The following is a 21960-nucleotide window of genomic DNA, read 5'->3' on the forward strand; positions in this document are numbered from 1 at the left end:
AAAAGAAGGAATTTCAGAAGATTTTAGATGTTTTTTCTTCTCATACTCTGTACAACTTCCCCACTTGAAAAACATTACTAGGGACCACTGCCTGCTTACTTCCATAAAAAGTATTTTGTTGATTTGCAGAAAAGTCAACTTAAACTGAATCAAACTTAATGCCAATAATGCTGATAGAACCTGGTTAGTAATGAAGCATGATGGATTGTTTTGAGAAGATTTACAAGGATACTCTATGTTTTTTCATTTTCTCCTTGAATGAACAGATGAACTAAAAGACAGCTTTTGGTTTTTTTCCAAGAAGATTCTGTAGGACAGATTTATTAAAAAACAGAACTGAAAAAAAATTCTGTACAGAAACTGTTTGAAAAACAGAATATGTGAATAAGAACATGGCAATGTGACCAGGCTCCCTGAGTTTCAGAGCAGGACTGATCAGCATGCCAGAGCATGAAAGATCCTCTGGTTTGTATACAGGAAGCTCTAGACAATTTTACCAAGTTGGCTATACTTGAAATGTAAATTTCCTTGTTTAAAGAAACCTCTTGCCTCCTTAGATGATTCAGATTTTTAAAATCCTCTGAAAATATTTTTGCCTTTCTGTATATTTCTTTTGAAACAATTTGAGATGCCAGGATCTTCATGCTGAAGAAAGCATTTGGAGCAGGTGGCTGAGACAGAAAATAAAGAGTAGCTTTTGGCTTAGTTATTTTTAGCTGCGAAAATATTTGAGTTTTGCCATCCTATGATTTTGATAGGTTAGACTGGAAAATAAATAACAGTAGCCATTGCTACTACTTATAGATATCACTGAGAAGGTTTTTCAGTCAGTCTGTAAATGTATGCCTGGTCATATACTCTCATCTGTAAAAGAATAATTTAGAAGATACATGAGAAAAGGGAGTTTAGTGTATATGTGAATAAAGACTGGGATTAACAGGTGAATACAGAGAGCTGCAGCATTTATACTACTTTGCCTAGTCTGATTGAACATGGTATGAAAGATCACTGATCAAAATACTGAAAAATACAAGCAAATACCTGTGTGTTTGTAGTGGTTCAATTTATGTGGCATAAAATAGGCATTCAGAGTCTTTCAGCTTACTGGCTCTGTTTCATCAAGAAACTGTGCTTTTTGCATAAAGAAAATTGATGCTTCACAAATTTTAACTGAATTTGGGGCTCAGGCTTTTGACGTTGAGGATACATAACCTTTTAAGTGGTTGATATTTCCTTTAGGCACAAGACTGAATGTCACTCTCTGACTTACCCAAAAATTATGATGCCCAGACAGGGAATTAATAGGTTTGTGACTGATTATCGAAGGGGCAGGGGGCACATTTGGACAATTATAAAACAGTTGTTTTACCAAATTCTGTACATTTCAAGGCCAAAGCTAGCAATGAAAGTATAAAGTGAGAGAAAGAGAAAGCTACAGGAAAAAGGTTCTTTTATTGTTGTTTGTAAGCAAAGGCAGAATTTTCTGTTTTCCTCAAAGCAGAGATGCTCAGGTGCCCAGGGGAGCATCACTGGCCAGGAGCTAGTGAAGGGATATGTGAGGACCTCTGAAATTCAGCTGCAACTTCTAAGCATGACTCTTGGACCACCTGTTGGAAGATGAGCCTGAAGGAAAATGAGGGTTGAGGGCAGTAACAGCATCAAACATCATATATGTTCTGATAATTATCTGATGTTGAAGTGAGCAATACTTCCAGTTACTTTATGCAAGTGAATTGCAGTACTTGGAGAACACTGGGGTGTCTGTAAAAGAGGCTTTAATGGATTAATGTATATTGTTTTTAAAATCTGCATTAAAAAAAATTAATCAATGACCATATGTTTAACTATGGTAAAAATGAACTATACCCATTGTTACAGTGGAACCCAAAATCCAAGTTAATTTTGAAAGGTGAACTCCTGAAGAAGTTCTTTTTCATAATTAATTGAATAAAGGTGAAGTCTGTGACTTCAACTCAAATCACATTTTTTAGCAGGAACTGTGAGTAAAAAGGCATTGCTAGAAGACAATCATTACTTCACTGTATTTTGTACTAATTGCTGGATGGGGGATATGCAGCAGTGCATCTGGGATTTTCAGCTTCTGCCTTTGATCTCTCGCTCTGTGTTAGAATGGTAGCATGAAACAGTTTATTTTCTCCCATCATGCTGCTTGGTAACACTAGAACAAGCTTTGTATTCATCTGTATGCCACAATGCTGTGGTAAGTATATGTGTGTGTGTGTGTGTTAGCGTGTGTATGGCATCAATCTGTATTCCACTTAAGAGATTCCAACAACTGTCATGATATAAATAACCCTGGCACATTTTCCTGTAGTTACTTTTGCACTGGATGAAACAAAGAGCATGGTAAATTCAAGAAAATACTATAGCATTTAACTGCATAGCATAATTCCAGTGTGGTGTTGCATGGTGGCATGTTGTACCAAAAAAGGTTACAAATGGTTTCAGGCTCTTGTTTGACTTAATTCCTTTCCATGATCTGAAGGAAATGGCTTTGTTGCTGTCATATAAAAAATATGTATTTCAAACATACCTTTTTAAACACATGCCAATACCAGTTAAAATTATTGTGATGTTAATGGATTCCTGACGTAGTATTTCTTCAAAAGATGGAAATAGTAATTTATGTAAATCTTCAGAAAACTTCAGCTTCATTCTACAGGTTTTATGTTGTGTATTTAGAAAACATCAGGAGATAACTCTGAGGTCTCAAAGAAAAACTAAAATAATAACAGATATCAGAACTAATGTAACACATAGCGTATGAAACTAAGGATATTGTATTACAAACTTGGAAGCAGTGGGAGCCTGCATTGTACTTTTATCATAGTTTTAAGTACTGCATTGCATGGGAGAGTTCTCTGCATTCCTACAACTGCTCAGAGCTTTTTTAGACACAATTAGCATTTTTTAATCCAAATGCGATTACTGAGGAATGAGCTCACCTGTTGTGTTCCTCAGAACAGAGACACAGGGGTTATAAAATCACAAAACACTCACTGTTTTGAGAAGTCAGTACTCATAGATTTGCTACATTTTGCAGTCACCTCTTGTGGTGTGAAAATTTTCCATGGTAGAACCCTGCTCATTTAGATAACTAATTGTCTGGTTTTATGCTCCTACCAGCCATTTATTCCATCCAAAACATCAATGGGAATCTGTAATGTATGATTTTCCATCTGGCTGTATCCAAAACTAATGTTTGTTAGAACCTTTTATGCTTTTATGGCAGTGAACAGGAAGATCCAAACTGTGCAAATAGACCGTTATCCAAATACAAATGCAACATGTACCAGGTGATGACAGTCCCGTTTCATGTTAACTTTTGAAGTTAGAGACTATTGTCAAGCATAATTAGAATGAACTGCATGAAAACCATATGATTAAAAAGAAATAGGATATCTCAGTGTCCCCTTTTGTATGCAAATCTGAATAGTTTTGTGTGACTTGTGGTAGCTCTGACAGCTGCCAAAGTTAGAGATTGTCCCCTTCTCTTTTGTGGAGCTCACTTTTCCATATGGAGCCACAGTGAAGCTGCACAGGCAATCAGTATGTAGCCCACATTCAGACCACCTTCTGCTCTCACCTTGAAGTCTACAAAATGTGGGCTTCCTTTGTTTCACTGGCTGTTTGCCTGCACCCCCCTTGTCAAAACAACCATCTCCATAAAACATTAAGGCCAGTGAAACAGGGGCTTTTTGTTGAGAGTACTCTGAAAAGTTCAGTTTTGAAGCAGGAAGAATGATCTGGCCCCAATGGATGTGTCAGATCAGTGGAATGTGTGGATTAGTCAAACTGAGGATTTTTTTTTAATTTCCCAGATAACTTGCCTATTGCTTAATAAAGATCACTGGGGTCATATGCATCATGTATGCAGCTCTATAAATCAGAGAGATGCTTAACAATTTGGCGTTTTGTGTTATCCATTCTGTAGATTATTAGAATTCAGGATTAATAGGACAAGCTAAAGGCAAAATGTATCACTTTAGTACAGGAAAGAAGGAAAAAAAAAGTAAGTCCATGAGAAATTAGAAAGAAAGAATTATTACTGACAGGATGCTGTAATACTGTATCACACATGCATGTGGAAAGCATTGCCAGAGGTGAAAATAGAAGAGGTGGAAGGAAAAACAAGAAGCTAACGCCTTAATGAAGAAGTAGCAGTGGGAAATTTGGAGGAAATAAGATCATGGTACACAGGCAAGTCAGAACTGCTAGGTTTTTTTTTGTTGTTTTTTTTTTTTTTTTTTTTTAAGATAGTTTGGAGGATTTTATGTTCAATGAAGTTAAGATACAGCAAATGGATAAATAGCTTTGAGGACAGGAATATAACTGCCATGGTTTGTAGTACAGCTGCTGTTCCTCCATCTAGATGTGGGCACTTCAATCTCTCAGTAAGAGCACTGATTTAAGGTTCTTAAACAATAAGACTCTGGAAGCAGATCTGCATCTCTCCTGTTAAAAATCAAAAGAATGGATGGTTTTATTTTCCAGGCCAAATCAGCATAACCTTTAAGATAACCCATCTGTAAATGGATTAGGTGGCTGCTCTAATTGCTTCTTCTACTGCTCAGAATTGAATGGGTTGAACCGGTGAGGTTTTTTGTATACCGTGTTTGGAAGTCTATATGGAGTTGTTTACTGCAGAACACTTCATACCGCATGTATTTAGCAATCCCTTGTGCAGTTGGAGCAGATGAGGAAGCTGGGTGGTAATTTGAGCAGAGGCCATGGGACAAGCAGTAGTTGTAGCTGGTAGGTTACTTCAGAGAATCACTGAGACTCTTAACAGGTTAATCATTTAGCTGCAATTGTTGGGCTGAATATTAGGTTGCTTTGATAAATTCCATTAATATAATTATAGTTATGCAATCAAATCTTTTAATCCGTAGCAAACTGCAAGACTCGTGTTTAATGACAATTAAGATACAGTCCCTTCAGCCATATGGTCAACAGAGAGAATCACAGATTAAGTGAGGCTTTGGGGAACTTCTGGAGGTTGTTGGGCACAACTTTGCAATTGAAGCAGAGCTAGCTTAGAAGTGGGATCCAAACTTGAAGTTAGATGAGGTTGCTTAGGCCTTTTCCAGTCAAGTTTATAGTGTCTTCAAGAGTGGTGGTGCCACAACTTCTCTAGCATCGTAGTCTGACATTTGACTTGCTATTAAGGTGGTCATTCCCAATGAGAATTGCCCTTGTTGCTGGTTGTGTCTGTAGCCCCTTAGTCTTTTGCTCTATGTCCTCAAAAAGACCCTAGTTCTGTCTCCTCTGCAACTCTTCAGTAACAAGTTAGATGTATGGGTGACATCCACTATTAGTCTTCAGGGTGAGCAAACCCAGCACTCTCAGCCTGTCCCCTGTATCGCACACTACTGCTCCCCCAGACATCTCAGTGGGTGGCCGCTGGTCTTGCTTCAGTCTGTCAGCTCCTTTGTTGTAAATACTGGGAAACCCAAAACTGGACGCAGTACTCCACATATTGGAAAATAGTACTCTTCCTCACCCCCCCCCCCCCAATTCTACCAGTATTTTCAGTTTCACATAATTAATTGTTGTCCTGGAGACTTAAGTTTCCCTGTCTTCCTTCCATTTATCTGTTGATGACAGCATTTGCTATATTATAGTACTTCTTAGGCCCTCAGGTTATTTTCTTTGAGGAATTTGCAAACTGTTCACTGTCATAAATGAGGCAGAGGTTAGAGATCAGGGAGCAAAAGTCAGTCAATCTTTGGAGAATCAAAAGAAGTATCTGGGTAAGGGGAGGGCCTTGCACCTACATTCAGAAAGGCTGTATTCTTTATCAGTATTATTTCCAAATATAGCAACAGGCTAAATTAATGGCTCCTAACAATAATGGGTATTTCATAATACATGTGCCAGGGACATCAAATATTAATTGTAATTTGTAATTTTTATTCAAAAGCACACATAGTTTCTTTCACCAGTAACAATTCATTATTTGGTCAAATCTTCTATTAAATTGAACAGTTTCACAAGGATTCTTAAATACTGCTTTTTGAGAAGCGTATTGCTTCCTCTCCCCCTTTTCCTACCTTATGCATTTAAAGTCTCTATAAACACATTTGCATAATAAATAAAGCAGTGTAAACTATATTGCAGGTGTTTTTTTGAACCTTCTGGACTGATTTTTTGTTACAATTAGATTACAAAATGCCCTAAGAGGAGAGCATTTCATAAAGAAGTTTGAAAGAGCTACTCATTTTTATGCTACTTCATGAAACAACTTCTGTTTTTCTTTTTCCATACATCACATTCAATAGAAGAAGTAGTAGGCTAAAAAAGGTTTCATGTATTTCGTAATGGCTTTAAAGCCAAAAATGACTTTTCTTCATGTTTAAGGATTAATTTTTCATGTTTGCTTTTTGGGTAGACACTTCATAGATCCAGTAGTACCCAGCAGTGGTACTGTTAGTAGTAACAGTTCCTGTAACTGTAATAAATATGAGTGCTTAAACTGTTTCTGCATTAATAAATAGCACCAACCTGAAAGTTAGTCTTACACATACTGACATGAATATCTTTTTAGTACTGTGAGAAGTTACAGACTTTCACGTTTTCTCTGCATCAGTAGATTTGCTGATTTACTTGTGGCTTTTAGTGGTATGTGTACAGTTTTGTGGATACATCTCCGTCACAATTACTGAACAGGATATAGTGTGGGATCAGTGATGCAAATGCAACTGCCAGCAACTTGGTTATTTTAACCATAGAGTCAGCAAAAGCAAAAGCCTTAAACCTGTTGTCACTTGGGCACGGTCTTGTTTTGACTGAGGAGAAGAGAATCTGGGAAACCGGTCTGTTGACAGCTTTGTTCTACATTGATCCTTTGGGGACGTTTTCTCATAAATTTTGTTTTTCTTCTGAAGATTCCCCACCTGGGTTGGGGTGTGGTTTGATTCAGTTTCATCAGTGGATTCGCTGTCACAATTCTGTTTCGCGGTTCACTTCTAGCACTTGACTGGCTAGCAATGAGAAGTACAGAGCCTGTGCCTTTGCATGGCATGGTGGATGCTGGGTGCTTGGGATCCAAAGTTTTCACCACCGATCTGTTTCAGCAGAAGCAATGTAGAGAATTGAATACAGGCTGTATAAATGTATTTATTTTCCCCTACGTTTTCCTGAATTCAGTATAGGTATTTGTAACTATACAGCTTAGTAATGAAAGATCAAAGAGTCTGTTTTGCATAGCAATAGGGGAAAATTACATTTGAATTTGACACACAATAGGCAAATATTGGGGTGTCTGCAGAGAGTCCTACTCTTCCTGGCAGTTTACAGTAATGAGAATAAATTGCAGTAAAGTGGGAGTAAGCAGTTCATTTGTTTGAGAGCGTTTATCCTTAAAAGGTTTATAATTTGAAATCCAGGGACATGTTCTGAGATGTATTTTATGCATCTCAAAAGGTCAGTACTTGCTGGTTTCTCTAAGGCTTTGGTAGTTGACCTGTGATTTCAGTGGACCTCTAAGAATGCGATCCCCTCAGGTCTTAATCACAAAATGTTTACATTTCACTTCATATGGGAATTAATAAACCACTGAATCAGTGCATGCACAGACAAGCTTCCACCTAATTAACTTCATTGAAGTGTGTAGGAAACTTTGACTTTGAAAAGTGCAAAAATGTCATTGTTTTAGAACTTAAATCTTTCATGAGATCTGTTTTAGCTTTTACTATGTCTAGTTTACCAAACTGTTCGACAAATATAGTTTTACTTATAGAAAGAAGAAAATTTTGGTTATATTTTAGCAAAAACAAGCAAATGACACTGGTGAATACCAGTGATTCCAAGGGCTATTTTTTCCTACTTGTAGAAAAGAAAATGAATGAACGTTTCTGTTCACTTAAAAACATATGTATTAAAAATATTTACTAAGAAATAGTGACTTAGACTTCAGAAACTAAAAAGAACTTGAAACAAAGAATTTTGATTTGAGCAGCTGTGAACAGAAATACTGGATATTTCAGGAAGGGGCTCTGGTGTTTACATTTGCGATGTCTTCATGAAGCTCACAGCCTTTTACACAATGCTGGAGATTAGAGCTTTAGAAGTCTGTGATGCAAGACATCACTGTCCTGGATGTATGTTTAAACCAACCTTTCTTTGCAACAAGCAACTGGTGTTATAATCAACTGAAAGAGATATAAATTGTGGTGGATTTAGATGTTGATCAGATTATTGTGGTTTGTCATGTAATGCCATGCAGTATGATGGGAGATGGTAGCACTGTCATAGTGAGGAGGACAGAAACTATGGACATTTTAATTTCAGTGCAAAAATGTAATCTAAATAATTTGAAATGCAGATTGATGGTGTTCATTTTTACCACCTGAGGCCTTTCCTTCCCTGGGTTCAAATCTGCATTCTCTCCTTCTTCCTTTGGGGTAATAATCCTGAAAATCTCAAGATACAACAACCTTTCCTGGTAGTGGATATCCCTTCATAGTTCACTGCTGTACCATCTGATACCGGTGCAAAGTAAAGAAGCTGGACATTTAAATTCTACAGTAGTCAACAGCTGTAAAAAAAACCCCACAATCTTCTCCACCTTGCCCCGAGGAGTGGATTGTAACATGAAACAGATGAAGGTTTTACAGAATCACAGAACAGCTGAGGCTGAAAGGGACCTCTGGAAACTGTCTAGTTTTAGTGAGTAAATATATTTGCAACATCTAGTGCTTTGCAAGGTGTCAAAGTTCTATATCCACATAATACTGCTTCCTGACATAAAAGAAAATGACAGTGTCACACACATGATGTTTAAACAGAAGATTTAATTTTACAGAGGAACAAGTTACTGACAGTATTACAGATCTAATTTTTTACTTATGCTTTATGTTCTTGGATTTAATGATATTTATGAAAGTAAAATTGAACTCTCAAGTTACATGGGGAGGTGGACCTGTTTGACAGACTTCATTTATGCTGGAGAGTTTGCATGCTGTTAAGTTAAATATTTTTATGGGGGGTTTGTTTTGTTTTTCCAGTGAGTGTTATATATAGAAATACTTTGCATACTTTTTCAGCTGTTTTGAGCATTGGTTTTGAATCGGAGATGCCAGGAATAAAGCTAACCAAGTGGAAACAAACAAGAGTCAAAGCAAAGCCTCCAAAAGATAGGTTGTGCATTTGGGTCTTGGGGAGTGTGTTCTCAATTAGTAATAGGGGGTGGGGGAATGAAGAAGATAAAATACTCCCAACCATTGATTTAATGGCTGGAAGTTTGGAGTCAAGTCCTAGTAGTTGTATTATGGATATGGAGGGAACTGGCTGTGGCTACTAAATATTGGGAGAAAAACTTAAAGCTTGGGGTTGATTTATTTTGCTTCTTGTGGAAGAGGAAAGTAAGAGAACTGCATGTTAGCAGGGACAATGGAAAATACCACTATGGCCACCAAGCGTAGTCTTTCATGATCACAGATACCATGAATGATTGGTGAGGAAGAGTAGACAGAGCATATATTCTATGTACAGCTATGCATTTAATGCCAGAAAACTTATCCTTCATGCTATAAAACATGAAAAGAGGTAGTGAAAAATTAAAAACTGCAATATAGTTGAAGGATGTCACTAGTGTCCCAGGCCTAGAGAAGAGCCAGTATCTGGTAAGTAAAATACTTAGATGGTATATTTTCTTGTGTTTTATAATCTGCATTTCACTGCTGATATTGAAAAAAATATATACTAACCAGACACCTGAGGACTGAGTGTCCTGGGAATCACTACTGGTTTTTTCTGTATCTGGCCTATAGTTGTGTTCATCTTTAGGGCCTCAGAATTTTCTTTAGAAAGAAGACTGAAATAAAGTTATGCGTGTAAGGGGCGGATATCATCTATTTTCTTAGGGCAACCAGTGGAAGATACAAGACAAATATATATGAACAAAGTGCAAGCTAGCAGTCTGGTCTTTATTCAGTGTTACACTGAAAGATAGCGAGGGACTCCTGTCCTACCTGAGGGAAATGAACAAGGTAGCGTACAGATCAACATTGAGAAGAACAGAGAGCCAGAACAAGAAATACAGGAAAAAATGTTATTAACTATTTTCAAAGCTATTGTAAGATCACTTACAAACCTTTTTGCCATTTGAACTCTCTGAAGCCTCTGCTGTGGCTTTCTTTACATGCTATTCAAAATATACGCCCTTCACATTTTGACAGCCAGGTTGCCACCTGGTCTTTGTAATTGAGTTCCCTGTTCCTCTCATGCGAGATTGCCATCTTGTCTCTATCTTCCAGTTCATTGTATTTTTGCCACATATATCTTAAACTTCCTCTTAACTTCTTCCCCCAGCCCCATCTCAAATTTAAGTCTCTCTGTTGGATTCCAAGTGCCCCAGGGCTGCTGTTCTCAGTGCTTTTTGTTCTACATTCAAGCCGGAAGCTCTTCTGTTATACTCTATATATCTAGGTCCTGTGCATGCAGCTTTTTTTTTTTTTTTTTAAGGCAATTAGATACCTCTTTTTAAACTTTAACTTTCGGTAAAACATGCAGTTGTAGTGGCCAGGTAGTTTTATTGGAAGTGCCATGGGTTATGGAGCTTGGCACTCTTGCCTTTCTGCAGTTTGGTACATGTTTCTAAGGCTGGACAAAAAAACCCAATACCTGCATTGCATTTACTTGATCAGAAGGAATGGCCTAAGATACACTTTATTTCCCGTGAAAAGATTAGTGCAGTATTACTGTTGAGTGTGCATGGATACCTGGTAGATGCAGACGAACTTGGTGTAGCCCTGAAATGGCCAACAGCTGAAATATACAGGCTGCATATTTAATACCATGGCACCTGTTACATTCCAGCAAGGATAACAAATGGTGGCAAAGGAGTGAAATACCAAATGAAGTTCACGACCCTCCTCTGTGTGTCTGTCATTTTCTTTGTTTAAATCCAAGATATTTCAAAATATGCTTTTCTAAGAGCAGTCACCAGAAGTTAGTCTGGTTTGGTTTTTTTTCTTATTAAAGCTGCACTGTTAATTAAAATACCTGCAGAGGCTCTAGGAAAAAAGGCTTTTAAGAAGTGTTTTTAAATTTCTAAATCAGCTACAGTGTATGTGTCATGTGATGCACAGGGTTGCTGTGGGAAGCACAGGCATGTAAAACCAGAATAACTTGTTGGCACAGACTGCTCTCATGGGACTGCAAAACTCTGCACATACATTCTTGTTGGAAATAGCATCTTTCTTTGCCACACCACTCAGCCTTAACCTCCAGGTACTTTTTTTTGGCAATTCTTCTCATTTCTTGATAAAAAAAAGTTTTGGTTTGGTTTGGTTTTTTCCATTTTTTTTCCATTATTTGTTTTTCCTTTTGCAGCTAGAGAGTAGGTCATCTTTTGCCCTTGGTCACATTTTGGATATTTTAATATACTAAGGCTAGAATTAAGTAGCAAAATCAGGAAGCACATAACAATATCCTATTCGTTTTGCAAACCCATTGACAATGACTTCTCCAGCACTTTATTGAGTAAAAAAATGCGTTCCAGTGGTGTTTGCTTTTATCTTTCCCACGTTCATGCTGCTGAATGAATGCATCCTTTCAGTGCAAGTATGGAGATTAGACATACTGTATATTTCAAAAAATGCATGATTAGCCAGCTTTTTCCAAAATTGCAGAATTAGCTGTTGCTTCAGAGTGACTAGCAACCTCTGAGCTGCCTTCCAAATCCAGTAAGCCTGCTCATGCAATATTTGCAATGCGTTAGGCTTGGCTTCGAGTTCACTATTTTTTCTTTTGATGGTCTTTCAGAGTAAATGTTAAAATTAGTACACACTGCTTGACTAATTAACATTCTCATAGTATGCTCAGTTGGCAAAAATTATGGTGAGTGAGAATTTAGTACTATTTACTGCACCTATTAAGAGAACTGTGGGCAAAGGTTACTTACCCTTATGAATAAATGCTTTGTATGCATTGAAAATTTTTTGTTTAAACGGTTTTCTAGCTAAAATTGATATTTATATATAAATCTCAGGTTTTAAAAACAAGGTGCCAAATAAAATATTTTCTCTTCAAATAAGGACCTTGTGTACCTGGATCAAAAAAATAGAGACATATGTGGAAGAAATCAGAACTGTATAGAGCCCTTGTTTTTTTTTCTCCTTCTGCACCTACCTGCTTGCCTTCTGGGTTTTCCACTGCCTGATGGTGCTTGCCCCAGCTGTATGTCCTGTTGCAGTCCTTTTCTCAATCAACTCTGTGGCTGCCCTGTTGTTTTCTCACCCCTGCCATCAGCCAGCTTAGAATTTGCAATCCCAGTGTCTGAGGTCAGAGCACTGTCTGGTCTTGCACGTCTGGTACAAGCTTCTGTTTTTATCAGCTTTTTAAAAGCCAACAGGTGAACACATTCTTGCGAACACAGAGACTGGCCAAAATGCTGAAGTGGCCAGCTGGGGACTGCTGCATTTTTTGAATGATTTTTACGTTGCACAGACTTTATCTGTGCTTTTTAAAAGTTTAAATTTAACACATCTTTCACCCAAGAAGCTTTGAAGCACTTAGATAAGAATGAAAAAACTGACTGTTCTGTTTAAAAAAAATATAATACCAAAAAACGTTCTTTGAAACTGTGACTCACTCAGATGGTTATTAAGAAGAAGCTATAAATCATGGTGGCAGGTAGAAAATCAGCCTGCCTTATTCATATCTGAAGAATTCAGAGACTGTGTCTTACCACTAGGTTTTTTTTTTTAATCTTACCATCACATACTTTGAGAAATTGTTGCAGCTCTTCTAACAGGTTTATGACTCTATTTCTGCCTGGTCTGTACTTCAGGACTTGTTAATTCAGTGATGCTGCTCTTGCAGTCTGTCACCATTGGAGTTTTACTGAGGACATTTGTTTATACATGAAGTCATGTATTTATACTCCTCAGTGTATTGTTTAAATGTTTCTGGCCTTTATCATTCCTGAAAACAATGGTAGCCCTGTAAAGATCCAGAAAGCAGAAGGCACAAGAAAAAGTAAAAATTTAGTATTTTTTTAATCCCTTAATACCCAGGCGATCTCATGATTTTGGAGGTGCATGGCCCATGGTCACAGACACTCAGCGTAGCGCTGCCAATCCTACTTCATTTCAAGTTGCCTTCCTCAAGGGCAATGATGCTCTCCCACTGAACATGCTGACTGAACATGCAATTTATACGGTGTGCACGGGCTCTTAGCTGCAGCTCTTGCCTGCAGCCTGCAGAGACGCAGACATGCTTCTCCACACAGGACGCCTGGCAGGAAACTGGCTGCTGCATTTCTCAGAGCCGTGTGATACGTCTTTTAAATGCTGCCCGAAGCGCTCGGTTGGTGCCACCTCTGTCCTCCTGATCACATGTAATTGTTCTTTGTGCCTTGCACAAAACCCCGGTCACTTTCGGATGTTGCGCTCACCAGTTACTAGTGCAGGACATGGTATGGCAATCACTAAAATGAGACCTGGCTTTCTTACAGCAGCGTTGTTATTAATGGCTCCACAGTCACATTTTCTCTTCCGTATGGACTGTTGCATCAACTTACCAGGTAGTATGCTAAAAAAAAAAGAGAGAGCTAAACTCTTGACTTGCCCATGAAATTTAATGTGATTCACTGGAAGTTTTTGCTGCATGCTTATTTTTTGGTCCTTCTTATTTACAAGCTTAAAAACACTCAGTGACTCAAGTATTCAAGACACTCAACTGCAAGTGATGTTGAATCTACCATCAACCCATTAACTGTTATCTTGGGGGAAAAAAAAAAATCAGCCTCAGTGTAAGGCAAATTTAAGGCATTGACATCATCCTATAGAACTTCCCCCCCCATTGTTGTTTGTTGTGTTTTTTTTTTTTTTTAGTTTAAATGGCGTTGAGACATAGGGTATTTGGTAATAGGCATTTGCCACAGTACAGAGTGAGGTGTACTGGTATCCATGTTGGGGAAATGTCAGGATCACAGCCATAAGTAGTAGCTTTCTTGTGCTTCTATACGAGTCTCCTGAGAGCTCGTTAACCCACAATTCTAAATTTTCACTGGAAGTTTATACTTACACCACAATTTTAAAGAAAACATGTGTAAGGTAAAATATTTTGGGGGAAACACATCCAGAATGCTCCATGTCCAGTATTTCCTGACTTTAACACAAAAAATACTAATGTTAAACACAGTTACTGTTGGTTGCAAAAATTAAGAAGTTTCATAATCAATAAACTCCTAGCAACTTGTTTGCTCCTTTAAATCATAAATGTAGAAGACTTTGTAGATGTCTCCATTATGCCTAAGATCCTGTGAATTTTGAAGTAATGGAGGCAGGATTTCCTCTGAGAGCCTTTCCCCTTGGTCTGCTCCACTCTATGGAGGGGCAACTCTACTGAAGATTGTATAGACTGTACAGAAAACGACATCCCATTGATTTCAAAGGTATAGTCTTTTATTATATGCTTTTCCAAAGTGAAGTGTAAAACTGTTCAGGAAAGCAGTAGGAGCTATGAAAAGCAGTTGCGAGGAAAAACTCTCTGAGATGCTTAAAATCAGTGGGATTACCTGCCCAAACTGTGGGTCTACTGCAGGCTGCCAGAGAAATGGCACTATCTCAGGTTAAAGTGCCACGGTAGGACCTCTCAATGCCGTAAGTGTGGTCAGAGATTTATACATCCTGGCCAGCTACTGTACTCACTCTTAAAAGGAGACTAAACACTATCAACCCTAAGAAGCTGATGCAGATATAAGTAGTTGTCTAGCTGTGGGGTTTACAGGCTTATTTTTAGGTGCTCACCAGAGGCTTGGAAGGGGATGCTGGGTTGTCCTCACTTTGGGTAGCAGGGGCTGTGCTGGGGCGTGTGGCCAGTGGCTCCCCCTCACCCCCTGTGCCCTGTCCATCAGGCATCTCCCATACACGCGAGTTATACGCGCCAGGGTCACGGGACCTTTCCTCTCCCTCTGGCCACGCATGGTCCCCGCTGTCCGTTGGCAGTAACGGCTCTCGGTGGTGCTGGCTCAGCAGCACAACTTCCTTTCCGCTCGCTTTTTGAGGAAGTGAAACCACTGCGATGTATTTTTGCATTCTGAGGTGCCGAAGCAAAATGAAGAGCTGTAGGCAAGAGAGGAAAGTAACTGGGAAGAGCTGCTGTTTTGGTGAGGAGGAGAAACCCACCTTCACTCTGTGAGAGCTTCTGACAGCATTTCAAAGAGTGATAAAGTGTGCGCTGGATTGAGTGGAGTAAACAAGCCTCAGGCCAGTATTCACCGTGGGTATTTTGATTCTTTTCCTGTTGTCAGCATTAACAATTGCAACTCCATTTGATGAACAAGTAAGTAATAGTTTTATTGGGTTTATTTTAAAGCACTATGGTATGTTCAGTCTGAAGGAGCTCTATATTCTTACTGCTTAAACACGGTTTCATTTAAGCAGTTGACTGTGAAATACTTTTTAAGTCTTTCTGCCATCAGTAATGAGGAAAAGTTGTGGTTATAAAATACTAACAGTTTGCAAGTTCCTTTTTGGATTCATTGAAATACTGAAGTATGGAATTTTACATATCTAGTAATTAAATTAGAACCCATGTAATAGCACAGGGCAAATGAAGCTGACTTGTGGTGTATTGCCAAGTAGAAAACAGGCCATGCTGGGAAGTCCCAGAACTTTAGCAGTTTTTGAGAAATGACATCAAGAGTTTAACACCTCTTGTAAGTGAGCAATTCCTGTTTTGCTTAGTGGTAATTACATGTTGAGCTTCACTTTGTCAGATGTTAAATTAAATAATGTAAGGTTTTTTTTTGTTGAAAAACTAAAACTTTTAGAAAGCTTCTATGTTTTCAGTTTCTTGAAATTGATACTTCACAGGTTGTTACGTGTAGCTTGTTAGAATCATATCTGAATGTTTGAGTGACTTGCTGGAAGCAGGTTGTACAGATTACAGTTCAATTACCGTGGACCATTCTGTGCGATAATAGTATTTCACAAGAATACCTACAGCACCTTGGGAAAGAACATTTTAAAATACATACATATTTTATTGTGGGGGGTTTCTACTCAAATTTGTGGAACAGACTTTGAAACAGCGACTGCTGTAGTATGAACATCTATATGTCTTTGTGGAATGTCAGGAAGAAGAAATCATGAGCAATTAGTAAATTGGAAGGCTTCAAGAAATACAGGTAATGAAAGAACTATCAGTATTCCTGTTTAGGAGGAAAAAAAGCTATCATTCATCTTTAGATCTTTGTAAAGCATTGACCACCCTTTGAAATACTTTGATTAGTTTTATTTGAAGAGTAACAGTTCCAGTTTTGTATTTAAAAACACAAGAAGTGAATCAGATATTTTCGTTTCAGATTGACTTCTTAGCGTCTTTAACATCTTCCTGTATCTTCGCAGTTGAGAAACACGTCTGTCTTGTGATCTTGAGTGCTTTGCCCAAGAAAGCTAACAATGGATTCTTTGGGTTTTGGGTGTCCTTATATAATAACGATTTTTTAAAATGCACTCAAACACTTCATTCTTCAAAACAAAACACAGGTATGCACTGAAAGTCTTAATAAAGAACATGTTCAAAGGTTTCCCAGATATCAAAAAAGGAACTTGCTACTAAGTTTGGCAAAGGTATTGTTGAAAAAAAAATACAGATTTATGTCTCACATGTCCTGAAGTACAAGTTCCTTCTATTTGCTGGAACCCCAGGGGCACCCTGCATCTGAACACACCCAGCTACCCAAATACAAGCAGTTAAGAGGAAACCTTTTCCAAAGTCAGAGACTTACTGTTCAGCATCTGCAGACTTTATGTTCTCATTAAAATTAAAAAAAAAAAAACAAACCAACCATGCACACAAAACCAAAACAAACACGTTTCCAGGCCCTGGGTTTGCAAAGCGAACCTTTTATATGTGAAGTAAACTGATGGAGCTTTCCTTCAGCCTGAGACTCCAGGAAAGCTGCAGTTAAAGGCAGCTGTCTCCCACACTGTTCAAACTGGACATAGGAACTCATGCGTGCCTTAGTGTAGAAGGTGCTGCAAAGAGAATGTGCTGTAAATAGTTGTTGTTGGCAACAGAATGTGAGCAGCAGCATTTCACAAAACAACTTTCTGAAAGATTGTTTGGGATCTTTTAAGTATCTGAAGAAATTGCAAACTAGTCATTGGATATATTGGTGCAAGTAATCATATTTTTAGTGGTGGAAATCTGTGCTAGGATCTACTTTGTTGATCACAGGAGGTTTCCTTTATAAGGTTATGCTAGCAAGTGTTATGGCAATCCCTACATTCTTCAGTTTTGGCTGTTTCTGCATTAAGTATAGGACATAGCAGTGTTAACCTATACTTGCTTGTTTTTTGAAAACTAGCTTCTTCAGATTGTATGCAGAGAGTCTCAGTACTGTTTGTTGACAAAGGATTTTTATGTTTGTGTTACATTTTCTTATATAAAAAAATATATATACAAAAAATAGATGTGTGGGATCTGAATTTATTGATCAGGTAAAATGTGAAGCAGGAAAAAGTTTTACGGAAGTTGATTCACTGAATTACTATCTCTAACTGAGTAGCAGCGGCAATTGTCATGACATTGCGATAGTCATGGTTTAAGATTTCATTATGAATATGAGAAGCTGATCAGACTTACGACTCATCAAATATGGCAGGTTTATTGCCTCAATTTGAAATCTCATCTGTATATATATATATATGTGTGTGTGTGTGTGTGTGTGTGTGTATATTTTAAACCATTTTTGAGCAAGTTCTGTCTCATTTTGTCCCTTTTCAAAAGTAAACCAGTCTAACAGAACGTAAACCTAAAGCCAGCAGAGTTTTGGGGATTGAAAAGGTGGGGTTCTCTCTAACTACATACGTAAGTTTGCATTATTTTTTGTGGCAGTTAGTAGGACTAGTATGAATGGACAGGCATGGAAATATTCCTTCACTTACTGCCCTTAGTGTGTCTGTTATGAAGTATTGATTGCATTGTTTGTGTTTGTTTGTTTGTTTGTTTTCCCCAGTGGCCACAGATGTCTTCAACTCCAAGAGTCTGGCCATTCAGGCCCAGAAGAAGATCCTTGGAAAAATGGTGTCCAAATCAATAGCAACTACTTTGATTGATGATACAAGCAGTGATGTTCTAGATGAGCTCTACAGAGTGACAAAGGAGTATACACAAAATAAAAAGGAAGCAGAGAAAATCATCAAAAACCTCATTAAAATAGTCCTTAAATTGGCAATTCTCTACAGGAACAACCAATTCAATCAGGATGAAATAGCGTTGATGGAGAAATTCAAGAAGAAAGTTCATCAGCTGGCTAAGACCGTGGTCAGTTTCCATCAGGTGGATTATACCTTTGACAGGAATTTTTTGTCCAAACTGTTAAATGATTGTAGAGAGCTACTGCATGAAATTATTCAGCGTCACCTAACTGCAAAGTCGCATGGACGTGTCAACAACGTGTTTGATCACTTCTCTGATTGTGAATTTTTGGCTGCCTTGTACAATCCCTTTGGACCTTATAAGCTCCATTTGCAGAAACTTTGTGAGGGCGTCAACAAAATGCTAGATGAGGGGAATATATAAATACTTGTATTAAAGTTGACTGGCTGTGCATTATTGTAGATGGAACACTGTTGATTTATGAAGGAATAAGGGAGCATGCAAAAAGTTTTGGGTTTTTTTTACATTATAACAAATATTTCTAAAATATCTTTATTAAACTGATTTCTTATTATGAGCTATCATGTTGCTTTTCACTGTACATCTAGAAGAAAGACTGCACATGACTTTTTTTACTGTGCTTTGCCTACAGAAACAGCTGGATAAAGACAATAAAATGGAACAGTCCAAGTACAGTAAGAGTCTTGCAAGACAAATACACAAACCAAAACAATATGCTGTCAGACAATCCATATTTTTCATAGATTTACAGAGTTATTTCTAAACAATCAGAGTCCAGTAATGTTGGTAACAGATTATCATGGTGATGGTACACTCTATAATTTCTTTGATTTATTTGTAAAATATATATGTTTGATTCCTTTATAGCCTTCTATGCCCTCTGCACAGATAACAGCTTCCTAGTGTTGCCCTCGTAAAGTATTCAGTTTTAAATGACGTCAGCAGTCACGTAGAGTCTTAACAGGCTTGTTCAGTGGTGAAAACTTCCTATTTGCAAGGCTAACAAGTATAGATCATTATAGACCTGCACAGATGTTTGCTTCCTTTGATTATATGGGGATTATTTGAGGAATAAGCTACAGTAAAATAGCCTAACTGGGAAAGTATTCCCTAGAAACCACCTGCGGTACGTAATTTTAACTTTGCCTATGATAGGGTAAAACACAGTGACTTATCTGTGCAATTCCTGTAGATATTTAGAATCCTGCTAATAGGTCACAATTCTTTTTGGAAAGGTGCAAGGCAGTGTATCTTCTACACTAGGCTGATGTGGATGGTGATGTGAATTCAGAAACATCAGAAAATAAATTCCAAGCCAATTTGCTTTGTGTACAATGAAAACAGAAATTGGTTTTATCATTGTGTTATATGCTATTTAACTAATGGAAAAATGGAATCTCAAATATTTTTTTCTTCGTTTCTCCCCTCCTGTCTTTCACCCTTCTTTTTCTCCTTCATCTTCTTCCTGCCTTGCCCTTTGGGGATAAAAAAATGTGACTTTCTAGACACTGTAATGTACTTAAAAGTATGAAGTTAATACATTTCAAACAACTGAAGATTTTTTTTGTCAGGAAGCATATAAAGATTTTTTCTGTTTATTTAATTGCCAATGTTTTTGCTGTTTGCTGTGTCCTTTCGTTTTAATGAGTAAACCAAAGAGTATTTGCACTCCGAACTTTTCGTGCCTTTTTTTTCTCTTGTTGCAGTTTAAATTATGAAGAAAAAACTTGGCCTGTACCAGCAATGAAAGCATCACAGCCTCTGACATGTGGCTTCAGTATTATTTGTGACTTTTTTAAGAGAGAAAATTAACTTTTATTAATGTTTTTTTGGTCAGTAGGCTCTGAATATTCCCAGAAAGGTGCCGGAGAAATGTCTTCAAAATGTGAACTTATTGTATACAATTCACTGGTGTCCAGCAGAGAGAAAAGATCAATGTAGTACCAGGTTGGAACACCTAGGAACTGATGTAAGGATAGTACATCAGAATTTTCCAGGAAATAGGTTATTAGGTTGACATCTGAAGGAATATCATTTAAGATCCCTTCCCACATTTTACTTAAACAGTAAATACATTGTACTTTTGTCCATCAGAAATCATGCGTAGGAACCCAGTATCATGAGGAAACCCCCATAAATGGTAAAGGGCATAGTTTCTGTTGTGTTTGCTCCACTTATTTCTTTCCTTTTCCCACCTAGAAAGAGAAAGCTGTTTGTTTTCTTTCCCAGTTTTTCTCTCTGAAGTGAGAATAAAAAGGAGCTTGACTTACGTAACTGGAAACAGTTTTCTTAACAAATCCTGTTTCTAAGTAATGTTCTGATTCTCCAAAGTAGCGTAGTTTATAATGAATGGTAACAGTTACTGAAAGGAGGATGGGACAGTACCTTGTCTAGAACCAGGTGTATGCTGTGTGAACCATGAAAGATTTTCTTCAGCCATGACACAGAGTATTTTGACTGCTCAAATTCGAAGTTCCTCTGGGAGAAAAATTGCTTAAAATCGTCTTCATACATTGTTAGCAAACACCTGCTTACACGTATTTGAGTCATGTTGTAGCATTTTCATATTGTATATTTTCAGTAACACAGTAACTTCTTAGTTGAATTGTCTGGCCATTTACGTTTTAGAAAAAGATAAGATTGCTCGTGGAGATATGCACAAAAACCTGTCAACTAGGAGAAGTTATATTTAGCTCACAATAGAGTTACATTTTTCTGAGATGCCATAACAATAGTTACTCTCTGGCATTCATTTTCAATTACAAAGAAGTGAATTCTGTAATTATGGAAGTAAAAAATTGTGCTGGATTTCCGAAGACCTACCTTTATAAATAACATAGCACTGAAGTTCTATACTTTTGCAATTAATTTATTTTTCCTGCAGCATACATAAATAGTGCCTTCAATTATCAAAATTCAGAAATAAATTGATAGTATCAGCCTCTAGCAGAAACTTGACATAGTCAACAGTTTAATAAAGGTGACAGTACTACTGTTTAATTATGAGTAGGATAGTACCATTATTCTGTGCTGTAAAACTGATGCAACACTGTGTTTTAACAGTGTAAAAAATATTAATATATTGAAATCCATTCATCGTGGATTAATTTCACATTAGGTTTTTATTCTCACTACCTTAGGCATTTCTTATTTGTATCATCCTTTCACTGTTTAGTTAATATGCCGTACCTAATGCCATCAAAACATATGTTGGTGAAGCTGTGAAAGTTAAAACTAATGTTATAGCCGTCAAGAGGTATTGGAAAAAGTGGTGTCAGACCTTGGATACCTTTTCCAAGACACATCAAACAACTGTGATCTCAGCCATACAAAGAAAACAAGATGTTGGGAGGTTATCATGGCCGTTTTGTGTGTGCCATCTTAAAAGGGACTCACTAGAACTTTTGTGTACCCTTTAATTATGTTTGTATGTATTTGCATATATGCATAGGCAAACAAAAAGAAACAGTTGGGTAAGTTACAAGCCTTATTCTTGTCCTTAAGCCCTCTTGAGATTGATGTCCATTTAGAAGCTACAGAGATTATCAGGAATCTGGAAGTTTTCAGCAACTGGTGTGGTTTGGGGTTTTTTTTGTCCTTAAGAAAATACTAAATCGTGTCTCTTCTAAAAAAAGATTCAACCCCACCCATAAAGCAAATTCCTGTAAAATAAAGCAGTGAGGAGATTGCCAGTTGCTTTCTCACATCTCTCCCTAAAAAAGATTGTATTGTCCCAAGGAAGAGGTGAACAGATTTTGATGGCAGTTGGCTTCAGTTGCTTTCTGTTGTAGCTGTAAC

General features: G+C 37.5%; 1 protein-coding gene across 5 annotated transcripts in view; it reads left to right on the plus strand.

Moving 5' to 3' along the window:
• Positions 1–19837, plus strand: part of TNFAIP8 (TNF alpha induced protein 8) — a 61498-nt gene extending 41661 nt beyond the window's left edge. For 2 of the 5 annotated variants that reach the window (XM_065861676.2, XM_065861674.2), the window contains exon 2: positions 17999–19837. In XM_065861676.2, the coding sequence (XP_065717748.1) occupies positions 17999–18564 (566 nt within the window). In that variant the 3' untranslated portion in view covers positions 18565–19837. Of the gene's footprint in view, positions 1–11235; positions 11257–15060; positions 15316–16502; positions 16524–17998 lie in introns of those variants that run through there. The other 3 variants (XM_071802171.1, XM_065861675.2, XM_065861679.2) reach the window with 3 other exon arrangements.
• The last annotated feature ends 2123 nt before the right edge of the window (positions 19838–21960 follow it).

This window comes from Patagioenas fasciata, chromosome Z, assembly GCF_037038585.1.
Source record: "Patagioenas fasciata isolate bPatFas1 chromosome Z, bPatFas1.hap1, whole genome shotgun sequence".
In the NCBI taxonomy this organism is placed as follows: Eukaryota; Metazoa; Chordata; class Aves; order Columbiformes; family Columbidae; genus Patagioenas; species Patagioenas fasciata.